Raw genomic sequence first — 13,581 nt, 5'->3', positions numbered from 1 at the left:
AACACAAACTAATAAGCAACTAGTTAAGTGTTACTGTACCATTGTATTTACCAGTTGATGTGTCAAATACAGTTGAATTTTGTTTCTACAGATTGACATATTATAAAAAATAGCTTACCTGAAGTCATGTCACCCCACTCTTAATGCACCTTTCCATCTTGCTGGGCATAGGCAACAATTTGGTCTGCAATTGTAGCCCAGTCTACAAAAAGTCTGCCTCTGGATGTAGCTTCCTGAAGTCTTGTGAAATCTGATAAAATTTGGAAAAAAAAAAAAAATAAATAAATAAATAAATAAAAAAAACACAAATGTGGTTAAATAAGTTAAAGCTTTTAAATGTTAGATTGATTGTTTGACTTTATTGCTATACCAGTAACTATGGTTATTTTAATGAAAATATCAAATTCTGAAACAAATCATGGTTATTGAATGTTACTGAATGATATAACTTACCTTCAAAGGTTTTAACCAGGGTATCAAGCTGCCTTTCCTTCAACTTCTCTATTACAAAGCTGTCCATCTGCATTTACTTACATGCGATTAAATTAGCTATTCATGTGGTGGACTGTCACGATTTTTTGGCTAATGCAGGACACTACTCGATGCGCAACAGAGGGGATTTAGAAGTGGGTACACATAAAGCCAACTGATAAATAAGTGGGTATACCTGCGTATACCCTGTACTACACCACTGTTTATACACCACGAGAGTTAACGTAAGGTGCATAGCGTAGCTAATGCATACCTGAGGAAAAAAAGAGCGCGAAAATGCACAACATAAAAATGACGGATCTATTGTTGGATTCGGCACGTCGCAGACATTGACTTTAAAAAATATGCCTTTAAAAGATCAATTTTAGTACGAAATGACATAATTCTGACAAAACATTACGAAGCCATACAGTATGCCATTAACTGAACTTACTCCGTAGTTCTAACCTATGCCTGTTTTCATGAAGCGTTAAAAAAGGAACGTTACTGTATATAAATAAAACTTTGCACACTCACACAACTTTTATTTAACGATAAAGCGATTGTTGTTGAGGCAAAAAAGTACCTCACTATAGGCTGCTACTTAACGCTCGTTAATCATTCACAGAATAAAACGCTAACCCGACACAGCGACATATCAAATATTGCATTAAACAGTGAAATCACTCTGCTTTAAACCACAGCTTATTAAAAAATAAAGGTAAATAATCATATAATCATATTAACTTACCATATAATCCTGCTTGCTGCGAATTTCGTGACCGCCTGATGAGGAGACGAGTGAAGAATCCAGAAAGTTCGATGAAGTGGCAAAATAAACAAACCGGTTGGGTTAAAATAACCCAACCCGCGTGTTTAGTGGTGAAAGTCCATTTGACCCAGCATGATCAACCCAACTGTGTGTTTACAGTACCTCAAACAACCCAGAATTTTGACCCAGCACAATTAACCCAGCAATGTGTTTACAGAAATAACCCAGCACTTTTTAGAGTGTATTAAGTTAAGTGTTAATGTAGAGCTACCCATTACTTCCTGCATAGTTACTTGTTAACAACGGCCCATTATTCTAAAGTGTTACCATTGTATGTCTAAATGTGATTATAGTGGCCCTTAGATTTTATAGCATGACATTCAGTAGTGTTGTGGCAATAAAATAATTTGATTAAAAACAACCTAATTTGTGTCATTTTGGCAACCCAGTGCTGGGTCAAAAAGGGACATACCCAGTGCTGAGTTGTTTTGATTCAGCAGGGTTGGGTTAAATGTTTGACCCAGCAGGCTGGGTTGCTTTTTTATGGTTTAAAATTACTACATTGCTATGCTAAATTGAACCCAAATCAAGCTGGGCCTTAAACCTAAAAATCTTGTTCAAAACCACTTTTACACACACAGAATGACTATCAAAAGGTAATTATTTATTAAAAACTACAAGAGAAAACAGTCAAAAGTAACATGAATGTAAGACGAAATGCAGAGTATGTGAGGCAAGTATGTCAAATTAACAGCTACACGGTTTATTATTGAAGGAATTAACATCTGTTAAATATAAGTTTTAAGACCCAATTTGACTTTTTTTGTAAATGTTGTATATTGTATAAAACTATTATACAAAAACACTATTGAACAATGATTATCTGTCTGAAATATTATATGCAGAACATTACTTTTAACAATTATCACTTCATCAGCCTCAAAATAACTAGGCTAGTCTTTATTGCATATAAAATATAATATACACTCTATTGGGCCTTTTTTCTGTGTTCCATGAAATCTCAAAATGCTCCTGGACACAAAAAAATGAATGATGACTTTACAGTTTTAATCTTTACTTACCATAAACCATCTTGCACTCGCTTCCCTCTGAAGAAGTTGAGTTGTTAACATGACGTGTGTGCTCTCTTTCACATCTGCATTCCCAACCCAGCACTGCTGGGTTACAGATTAAGAACAATTTTCAACCCAAATTGGGTTAAATCAACCCAACATCCTTATGCAGCTGCCTCAACCCAGCATTTGGGTTGAAAAAACAACCCAGCATTTTTCAGAGAATCTCTATAATGTGACACAGTCAACATAATGCTTCATGCCACAATGCATGATGGCATCACAAAACACACCTATGAATCCCAGCATGCATTGCAGCATCAAATTATGCAGCTGAATTGCCTCAGTGTTTTCTTTTATTCTTGTTATTTGCTTTTATTTATATTCAGAGTTGGTCTGTTTATTGGGATATTTTGTTGATTGTCACCATTGCTGAGATTCACACGCTGTTTCTTGTGTCTAATTAATACAGAAATGCAAACATTTTCATTGTACAGCACATTTATAAAGCAATCTCATTGTCAGGACACCACTGGAACTTCTACTGTAATAACAGAGCTACTATCAATAACATGAAATTACTACACTGATCAGTTATAGCTGAAAACAACAAGCACTACATGACTGAATCCAGATACGAGGCATGTATAACATGAGCAAAGAGCCTAAGGGGAACCAAACAGTGGTTTATTTAAGAATACGCATACGTGCAGTTTCATATCCTGATGCAGAGATTCTAAAGAAATTTAAATGTCTCTGATTGGGTTATGGAATAAGAGGTGGTTAAAGGTGCCATGACAGTGGCATTTAAATATTTAATAATTTTACAAGACTGCTGATTTAAAAAACATAAAACGTTTGTACTGTGCATTCTAGCTATAACTTTTTAGAAGCAATGCACTTTTGTATTTTTATTTGATTTGGCTTATTTATTTAATTTGTGTGATATAAAAAAAGAACCACTTCCTCATCTGTTGGTTTAAATACTGCTGTTGCCATCTGGCTTTATGCCTTTTCCAGTCTCCTCTCGTCATTGATCCTGAGTGCCTGAAGAACCTCACGAAAAGACAACAATAATCCCAGCTCATTAGGTGGGTAAAGTAAAGGGTGAATATAACAAGGACATCAGTGAAACATCACAGGTATGATACATTTTCCCTTCCTCTTAAAGGTTTTAGTTTGTCTTTGGTTACTGTTATGTTTTATTGTTTTTATTACTATTTATTTTACTTTCAAATTGTTTTGCAATCTAGCAGAAAATTTGAATGTAAAACATTTTTAGTGTGCAAGTCTGTGCACATATTCCTGCTGATAGTTGATGTATTGGTGAAACGCTGTTGTGTTTCTCATTGTCTTTCAGCATCTGCTCTTCACTAGATCTACTGGATCATCAGTGATTCGACTGAATCAAAATGCTGCTGATGATTGAAGCTCTTCTTCTCATTTCAGCCGCTCTACAGGTGAGCTTGTGTTCCAGTATGAATATTACAGATATGAATACTGATGAATGATTATTATGATTCCTGTTGCTGCAGGATCGAGCAGCTGTCGCTGATGGAAAGACACTTCCATTGGATATGGCTCTGAATTCTGTTGATGACCTTTACGTCGGTTGCAAAAAGAACATGGCCTATCGGGTGGAGACAGAACTGCTAAAGAATGAACTCAGTAACTCAGATTTCAAAGAGGCTTGGCAGAAAGCTGAAGAGGATCATAAGCCTCCAGAAGATAACTTGAAAGAGATTCATTCAGTTGCCATTTATGCATACTCAGATATTGATCTGCATGATATTTTTAATAAAGCTGTTCGTAGTGGTAAAGAAAAATACAAAAACAAGACATATTCATGGTATTCACTTCAGTTTTTGCTAACAGAAGCGATACAGATTCTGAAGGAAACACAAAATGGATGCAAGTCAACTTATCGAGGAACACGCAATACATTTGATCAGAATGTTCTAAACAATCAGGTTCGTTTTGGTCAGTTTGCATCCTCCTCTTTTGATCAGACACAGGCAGAGGAATTTGGAACGAAGTCTTGTTTTGAAATCACAACTTGTGAAGGTGCTAATGTGACAAAATATTCTGCTTTACCTATTGAGAAAGAGGTGCTAATTCCTCCATATGAGGTGTTTAATGTTACTGAAGTCAAGACAAGAAATGTTCAGGAAGATCTCTGGTGTGAAACTGTGTTTGTGTTGGAAAGTACTGGAGTAAAAAGTGATCTGAACTGTGATCTGTTCAAGAAACCAGTCAAGTCTATAACAAACAGATCAAGGAGCTATTACTTCAGACGCCTTCAAAATCGATCACATTTAAAATTTAGATCACATTTAAGGCGTAGAGTTAAATTGCTCTCCCCTATAGAATGATTTTATGGGGACCCTTTGACCTTGGCATTGCAATTCTGTCCTTCTTTTTGAACTGATGCAATAGTTTAAAATGTATCTGGCGTGCTGATTTACATGATCACATGAGTTGCAATAGTTCCACATGAATCAATTTACTAAATGATTTAGCATTCCTTGTCAGAAAATATGATTTGTTGTATAATTTTCAAGTGAAGAATTTAAAGATCAAATTTTTTTGTCAGCAGCCTGCGTGCAGCTTCAAGAAAGCAAACATACATCTGTGTTGCACTTCACATTTTCTCTCTCTCTATCTAATCATTTAACATAAATTCATTGAATACTTTTAATGTTTGTATTATTTTTCTATTGCTGTATAAACAAAAATGTCTAAACATTGTTTTCAGTGTAATAAGGTGATGTTGTAAAGCAGCAGTTTTTCATTTCTTTAGCTTTGGTTTACAGTTTTTCTCAATTGCTAAAACACAATTTCTGAAACCTTGCTCCATTTTCTGAAACCATTAAATGCAAAACCTCATCTTCAAGCACTATTTACAAAACCTCTGACTCCTCTTGCAAAATGAAACTTTCGCCTAAAAACAGTTTTACCTGTGTTCAAAATCAAGCACTGCTCTCAAATTAAAAACAAAGTGATCAAAATGATATACACTATCAAGCAGTCAGTAAACAATACAACAAAAAACAGAAAACACATTGTTCAAAACATATAGTTCTCAGGAAGAAGCACATTTTTAATCTCAATGTTTTGGGCCATACAATTTGTTCATTGTACAGTAAACAGCATACAATGCACTGTACTACAGTATACAATACTAAAAAGGAAAAAAAAAAAGGAGTAAACGTGATCAATTTGCTTCTTCTCGTCTTTGGGCTGGGTCAGGCCAGAGCACTTCGTCAACATCACAAGCAATATTGTCCCTCCTGAGGCAACGGGGGAAGAAGCCTCTTGTGTGCCGTATCCAGCCCTGACATGATTCCTCACCTATATCACCACAAGCTAAATCCAAGCTAAATCTTCCTCTTTCTTGTCGCCCTCCTCCTCTTCCTCGCCCTCCTCCTCCTTCTCGCCCTCCTCTTCTTCCTCTTTCTTGCCACCCTCCTCCTCTTCCTCGCCCTGTTCCTTTTTCTTGTCCTCCTCCTCCTCCAACAACCTGTTTGCTCTCTGAACTGGCTTATATTGCTTGTGTCACATCCATTGAAAATTGAGTGGTTGTGTTCAATCAATGACATGTTTTCTCTAATTGTATTTGAGCGTTGCTACTTGTGTTTACCAGTATGGATGTCGTGTACATTAGAGTGTAGAATGTGTTTTGAGAATGAGAATGTGTTTAGAGTTTTGCTGAAAAGTCTAAGTAAGATCTGCATATTGTGTTTTACCATGTGAAATGGTTTAAGGTATTGACAACAGACTGCACAATTAGCTAAATGAGGTCAGGCAACTGAGAACTTTCTTCAGCCAATGGGTTTTAGTGTTTTAGCAATTGAGAAAAACTGTAATAAAACTTGTTGAATGCAACTTATTCAATAACTTGGCTAATTTTGACCATGACCATTTTGACTTCTGCTTCCTGTTCTTTCCCCTCTGTCTGCCTCTTACTCTGATGGAAGGTTTGATCACTACACTGTTAAGAACGGTAACACTTTACATTAAGGTGTCATTTGTTAACATTAGTTAATGTATTAACTAACATGAACTAACAATGAACAAAACATTTATTACACTATTTATTAATCTTCGTTAATGTTAGCTAATAAAAATACAGTTGTTCATTGTTAATTCATATTAGTTCACAGTGCATTAACTAATGTTAACAAACACAACTTGTGATTTTAATAATTCATTAGTTAATGCTAAAATTCACATTAACTAAGATTAGTAAACGGTGTAGAAGTATTGTTCATTCTTAGTTCATGTTAATTAATGTAGTTAACTAATGTTAACTAATGAACCTTATTGTAAAGTGTTACCAAATAATTCAAATTTACATTTCTTCAGATAACTGAAAAACAAACAAACAAACAAATAAACAAAAAACAACAACAGCAAAAAACAAAAACCACAAATGTCCCTTAAAAATCCAACAGTGTTGTAGTCAGAGTGCTGATGATACAGTGTCCTGATAAGAATAATATATGAAATGTGGAGCCTGATATCTTCAGTTTAACACCAGCCTGATTTACCTCAGAATGGATTCAATCATCACAAGAGACTCCAGCATAACAACTGACAGAAGAGAGTCACAAGGCTGTCTGGACTGATGAGGATGAGGATGAGGATGAGGATGATGACGATGATGGACAGACTGAAACAAGACTGAAATGAGACACAAATCACACACTTTTCAATCATCATTAGAGTTTAAATGAAAATTTGGTCTTTTCAAACTGGCCACAAAATCATAAAAGGTAACAGTTTAGAATACTGTTCCATCATAACTCTCTCTCTCTCTCTTTCGGCTTGCTCCCTTTATCAGGGGTCGCCACAGCGGAGTGATCCGCACAGCTGATTTGGCACGTTTTACACTGGACAAAAATAAAAAACACAATTTGTTGTGTCAGCTTAAAATAATTTGTTACCCTGCTGCCTTAAAATGTTAAGTTCAGTCAACTAAAATAAGTTTATTCAACTTGAAATGTTAAGTTGTACTAAGTAACAACTTAGATATTTGTGTTTGCTAAACTTAATAGATGGGTAAGTAACCCAGCTGCCTTAAAATTTTAAGTTGTCACTTAGTATAATTTAACATTTCAAGTTGAATAAACATTTTTTGAGTTGACTGAACTTAAAATTTTAAGGCAGCAAAGTTACAAATTATTTTAAGCTGACTCAAATTGTTTTTTTACAGTGTAACTTGTGCATCCATTAGTGAATAACTACTGACACTACTAACAACTGATGCAAAATGTATAATTAATTCTAAAGTAAAGATCATGGTAACCCACTAGTAATAACTCGGGTAATACCAAATACTTTCGAAGGAATTACTAATTAATTGGATCAGTATTCTAAAGTGAAGATCATGATAACTTTCTAATAATGACTGACATCATTGTAAGTTACTGAGGTGTATGTAAGGTTATGGATAGTAATGACTCAAGTACTACTACATCCTTCTAAAGGAATTACTAATTATTTGGATCCGTATTCTAAAGTGAAAATCATGGTAACCCACTAGTAACAACTCAAGTGACTATCCAAAACCTTACAACAACCTCAATAGTTTTTTAATGACTTTAGTCATTACTAAGGAGTTATCATGATCTTCAGTTTAGATTACGGATCCAAAAAATGTGTAATTCCTTCTGAATTATTTGTTAATACCCAAGTCATTACTAGTGGGTTACCATGATCTTCACTTTAGAATTAATTATACATTTTGCATTATTCACATTAATTATGAACTTGTATATTGTAGTTCTTAGTAGTTCTCTGGTAGATATGAAAAAAACAAAAAAACAAAAAGTAAATACTGCTGTAGCTGTAAAGTCCATAATCTTTTTTTGTGACATTCTTGAAAAAAAAAAATAAGCACTTTGAAGTAAAGTACAACACTGCAATGGAAAAAAAAAAGAAAAAAGTTTAAAACACTGTCAATTTCACACAACAGAGAAATACATTTACCATGTAAGATGACAGATTTCTTCAGATTCAACCTACTTTCCTTATATGTTGAATGAGTTTGTGATATCATACCTCGACAACAGTTTCAAATTTCAATATCAGTTTCTTATTTACCTATCTCAGTTCTTAGTACCGTATGAGAACCGTTCTCTATGCAAGAAGAGTTTTACCTTGAGCAGGAATAAACTATTTAAATCCAGAGACTGTCTAGGTCCTGTATGATTAACTTTCTTCTTTCATTTCCAGAGTCTGGTGGCTTGCCATCACCGAAAATCAATCTGAAAGAAAAAAAAAAAAAAAACCTGACCTGTTCAAAAGTCCAGAAATGCATGATTGCATTTAGTCAACAATAACATCAACATTTGGTAAGTATCACCACATACCAGTAAATTAACACAAAACTGTTTAACAGTGTTTTAATGTTTAACAATGTTACATTTCTAATATAGATGCATATCTTTTTCAGGCATGCATGCTACACTCGATGTTCACATGAATCACATGGGACTGATGCTGAAGCAGCAGCTCCATGTCCTCTGTTTATTAACCATGAACGTTAGGCCATTTTTAGGGGGGGTATATGTTCTCATTGTTATAAAATTACTTACTGACAATTCAAAATCATTATTTTATATTCTGTAGTGTTCGATACAGTAATAAAGGCTGTTAAGTACCATTGCATTAGAAATATAGTTTATTCCTATAAAAATACCCAAGATGGCTTGAAGAACAGAGATAAATCATATGTTATTCTCTTTATGTTTCATCAGTTAAAACATCTCTATCTGTGTTTTATTCAGCTACACCATAGCATATGTCTTTGTCCCTATTAGGGATGCTCACAGCACCTTACTTTGGATAAAAATAGGAAAATAACACTTCTCTCTAAGTTTTTCTCCAGTGTAGAGAAGTTTTTTCTTTCTTTCTTTCTTTCTTTCTTTCTCTTAGTGGATGCATAAGATTTCTTTATAAAGCTTAATACATTACAGTCAAATATTTTGTTTAATCAAAATTTATTTCATAATAAATCCTTAGACCTTTCTAAACATTTATAGTTACAGGCCTCCTGCATAAAAACAGGTTATGCCACAGTTTTCTGTAAAACATATTGATAATCATTATCAATTATTATTATTTTGTTTAATGTTTTTATTTAGTAACAAATTAAATGTCACATTGATATATAAAAAACAACATTTTGGGCCAAATTATGCAGCCCTACAAACAGGCACAACAAACTATGTGTTCTTTATCATTTTTAAAGAAGAAGTTCGTCTGAAAATCTTTCTTGTTACTGTTCATATTTTGTGTGCAGATTTTGTTGGTTCAGATTTTGGAACTCACTTGATATTGCCCCCAGAACAGTCTCTTGTAACATTGTAACAATTTTGCATTAATCTAAAATGAAAGAATGATAGAGAGATTAAAGTGAAGTTGTGGTATACGTGTGCCACATCATTGAAAGTTACCAAGTAGCACAGCTCGCAAAAGTCCATGGTATAATCTTCAATATTATGGTTACTTTGACGGAGGTGGAAGAGGCGTGATGCTGAATCCATGGTGATCTGTGTTCCAAAAGCCGCTGGATCTCTGGGAGGCAAAGTATTTTATTGAACACAGCGTAGTCAGACAGGCAGGGTCAATCTCCAAACAAACAGTAGCATCCACGGCAAGACAAATGCGTAATCCAAAAATACTGGTGAGCAGTCAAAAGTAACAAATGAACAAATGAAACTAGGCAAAAACTATGGCAATGAAGCTAGACAAAACTATGGCAAAGAAACAAGGCAAAACTATGACTAAGAAACAAAACCGTGGAAACTAACAAAAACAAGGCAATGAAAACAGGGAAACCGCTTGGTAGAGTCTGCACAGGCAAAACAATACTTCGCAAGGCCTGTTTGGTATAGGCCTCCCTAAATGGCCACCAAGCAGGAAGTAACCATAGAAGCAGCAGAGGGAGCGGTAACCATCAGTCCATGGGTGAGGGCTCCCTCTGCTGGCGTGGCATTACATTGTCAATGCTGTCAGTGTATGTTTTGGAGCCTGTGATACTTTTCAGGATTATTTAATGAATAGGTTTTAAAGAACATCAGTTATTTAACACTAGAACCGCCACGGGGTCAATTTTACCCATACCTGTTATTCAAATGTACATAACAGATTTTCAATAAAACACTCAACTCTCCCAGTCATTGACTTTTACTAAAATTGTGTAATTTAAAATCCCCTGGTGTTAAAAAAGTGTTTAGACAATACCAGATCGAAAAATTGAGCATTTATACCTAAAAGCGCCATCGCGGGTCAAATTTACCCACTATATAATACGTGTATTTTCGCACTGTCATAATCTTGCCTGTTATGTTTTTACATTGTACATTGCTAGGCAGCGCCTTTTACTCACTAAATTAGTGGTTATCAGTTTCATAAATAAAGTCAATATGAGTAAAAGAAGGCAGTTGATTTTTGACGAAGAGGTATTAGAAACACTAAATACCATGATTATTGGAGAGTCTGTTATGCGTCCTGGGTCACTCAACATCTGACGGCTCATCTGACAGCGATCTCATATTTAGATGTTTTAGCCTAACATTACACATATTGTTAAAACTTTGGATTATTTATTACATTTTTGTTTTGCAATTTCTATTGTTTTTTTGTTTGCTACTGTGTTGCTATTTATTCTAGTCTGTCCGTTTCCTGAAAAAAAAAAAAAACGATCTGTGTAATGAATACCTTTCTTTTCTTTTTTTTTTTTTTTTTTTTTTTTTTGATTACCCTAAGTTTATTTGTGTTGTTCTCTTATTCAAATTATAAATGATATAAGTAAACAAATTGATCATTTATTAGGTGAAGCTGTGCACTTGAATTTGACATCGCATCATCATATGCAGTGTGCGCGAGTTATTATTACACATTGTTGTCTATGGGCTATTTTCGTAATTTAAATAACATGAATTGTCTTAATTTATTGAATAATGACAACTAATTCTAATATTACATCACACAATTATGTGGTTACTTCCTTTTAATTCCCTTTGTCAGCGCAGTCTTGTTTATGTTAAATTGACTATTATGAAAACAGACTGTAGCCTGCATAAAAATCTATAAACAAAACAACAGGGCAAAAATATAAGTTGATGACTAGACAATAATTTTTTTTATGACACTAGACACTTCTTTATCAAGACAGTGGCATAATACAGTGAAATAAAATCTTTAGCCATATCAAAACACTTGTTTGCGCATGGGTAAAATTTACCCGCATGGCGGTTATAGGTATACAGCGACCTCTGGCGGTTCTAGTGTTAAAACAGAAATCTTATCTAACAATATAAGTCTTTACTATCACTTTCAATGTAACACAAACTTGTTGGATAAAAGTAAAAAAAAAAAAAAAAAAAAAAATATATATATATATATATATATATATATATATATATATATATATATATATATATATATATATATATTAAATCCATGAAAGTATCCTGAAAAAAAGTATCACAGGTTCTAAAATTGATAATAAATCAGCACATTACAATGATTTCTAAAGGATCATGTTACACTGGATAAATAAGAAGGCTAGAGTAATTAAAATTCTGAAAATTCAGAAATAAATTACATTTCAAAGTATATTAAAATAGAAAAAAAAATCATTTTTAAATTATATTTCAGAACATTATTATTTTTTTTTTCTGTATTTTTGATAAATTAAATGCAGCCTTGATGAGCAGAAGAAACTTATTTCATAAGAAACATAAAAAAAAAAAAAAAAAAATCTTACTAATCCCAAACTTTTGAATGGCAGTGTAGATAATGAAATAATATAATAAAAGGAAAAAGGGGATGTTGGAGTGTATGAACTTCTTACATTTCAGAAATTCTAGAAGAGTCCCCCTTTCACTCAGGAGTGCATGGGCCCACAAAACACACAAAAAACAGGGTGGTGTCATGATTGGCCAATAAGGATTATACATTACATCATACAAAAGACGAAAACAAGACTTTATATGGTCAAGGGCAGATGTGGCCTTGGAAGCAAATATCCTCATCTGGATAATTCCTTTGGCTGGTTTCCTAGAGCAATACATATACAGAATATGTATAAAAACATTTTTTTAAGGACCAAACTCCCAATCTTTGCCTTTTTCCTGCTTTCCAAGATTATCGAGTTAATACAGAGACAAAAGTCAGAGTGAGAGCCTATTATTTCTTTTTTATATTAACCACAAACATGACTTTTTCAGTGCAATTATCACAATGAGCAGGGCTTCTTGAACTCATGCCCTTCACATTTTTTGTTACAGTGAGGAAAAAAATTATTTGATACCCTGCTGATTTTGAACATTTGACCTGACAAAAAAATGATCAGTCTATAATTTTAATGGTAGGTTTATTTTAACAATGAGAGACAGAATAACAACAACAACAAAAGAAAATGCATTTCAAGAAAGTTATTAATTGATTTGCATTTTAATAAGTTAAATAAGTTTTTGATCCCCTATCAGTCACCAAGATTTCTGGCTCCCAGATGTCTTTTATACAGGTAACAAGCTGAGATGTGCACAATAGCAATCACTGAAGCAGATTCAAACTCTCCATCATGGCCAACACTAAAGGGCTGTCCAAGGATGTCAGGGACAAGATTGTAGACCTACAAAAAGCTGGAATGGTAGCAGCTTAGTAAAAAGGTGACAACAATTGGTGTGAATATTCACAAATGGAAGAAACACAAAATAAATGTCAATCTCCCTCGGTCTGGGGCTCCATGCAAGATCTCACCTCGTGGAGTTTCAGTGATTATGAGAACAGTGAGAAATCAGCCCAGAACTACACGGGAGGATCTTGTCAATGATCTCAAGGCAACTGGGACTATAGTCACCAAGAAAACAATTGGTAACACACTACGCCGTGAAGGACTGAAGTCCTGCAGTGCCCACAAGTTCCCCCTGCTCAAGAAAGCACATGTACAGGCCCATTTGAAGTTTGCCAGTAAACATCTGAATGATTCAGAGGAGAACTGGGTGAAGGTGTTGTGGTTAGATGAGACCAAAATCAAGCTCTTTGGCATCAACTCAACTCGCCATGTTTAGAGGAGGATGAATAGGCTGCCTATAACCCTTTTAAAAACATCAATTCGCTGTAAAAACCTGTATTTTTTTAGTGAAATGATCATAATAATCATCATTTACTCGCCTTCCTGTAGTTAAAATCCAGCAGACTATGGTTTTGCAAATCTTCAAAACACAAATTAAGATATTTTACAATGAA

General features: G+C 34.2%; 1 protein-coding gene across 1 annotated transcript; it reads left to right on the top strand.

Moving 5' to 3' along the window:
* The first annotated feature begins 3,335 nt into the window (after positions 1–3,335).
* LOC127160555 (NAD(P)(+)--arginine ADP-ribosyltransferase 2) lies at positions 3,336–4,961 on the top strand. Its single transcript, XM_051103193.1, has 3 exons — positions 3,336–3,458; positions 3,677–3,776; positions 3,852–4,961. Exons 2-3 carry the CDS (start codon positions 3,729–3,731, stop codon positions 4,686–4,688), a joined length of 885 nt encoding a protein of 294 aa, XP_050959150.1. The 5' UTR covers positions 3,336–3,458; positions 3,677–3,728; the 3' UTR covers positions 4,689–4,961.
* Positions 4,962–13,581: the final 8,620 nt, after the last annotated feature.

Source organism: Labeo rohita, unplaced genomic scaffold (assembly GCF_022985175.1).
Source record: "Labeo rohita strain BAU-BD-2019 unplaced genomic scaffold, IGBB_LRoh.1.0 scaffold_385, whole genome shotgun sequence".
NCBI lineage: Eukaryota > Metazoa > Chordata > Actinopteri > Cypriniformes > Cyprinidae > Labeo > Labeo rohita.
This window is presented reverse-complemented; position numbering and strand designations above follow the sequence as displayed.

Coding starts and splice junctions, on each gene's coding strand:
- LOC127160555 (XM_051103193.1), top strand. CDS start 3,729: ATGCTGCTGATGATTGAAGCTCTTCTTCTCATTTCAGCCGCTCTACAG. Junction 3,777..3,851: donor TCATTTCAGCCGCTCTACAG/GTGAGCTTGTGT, acceptor CTGTTGCTGCAG/GATCGAGCAGCTGTCGCTGA.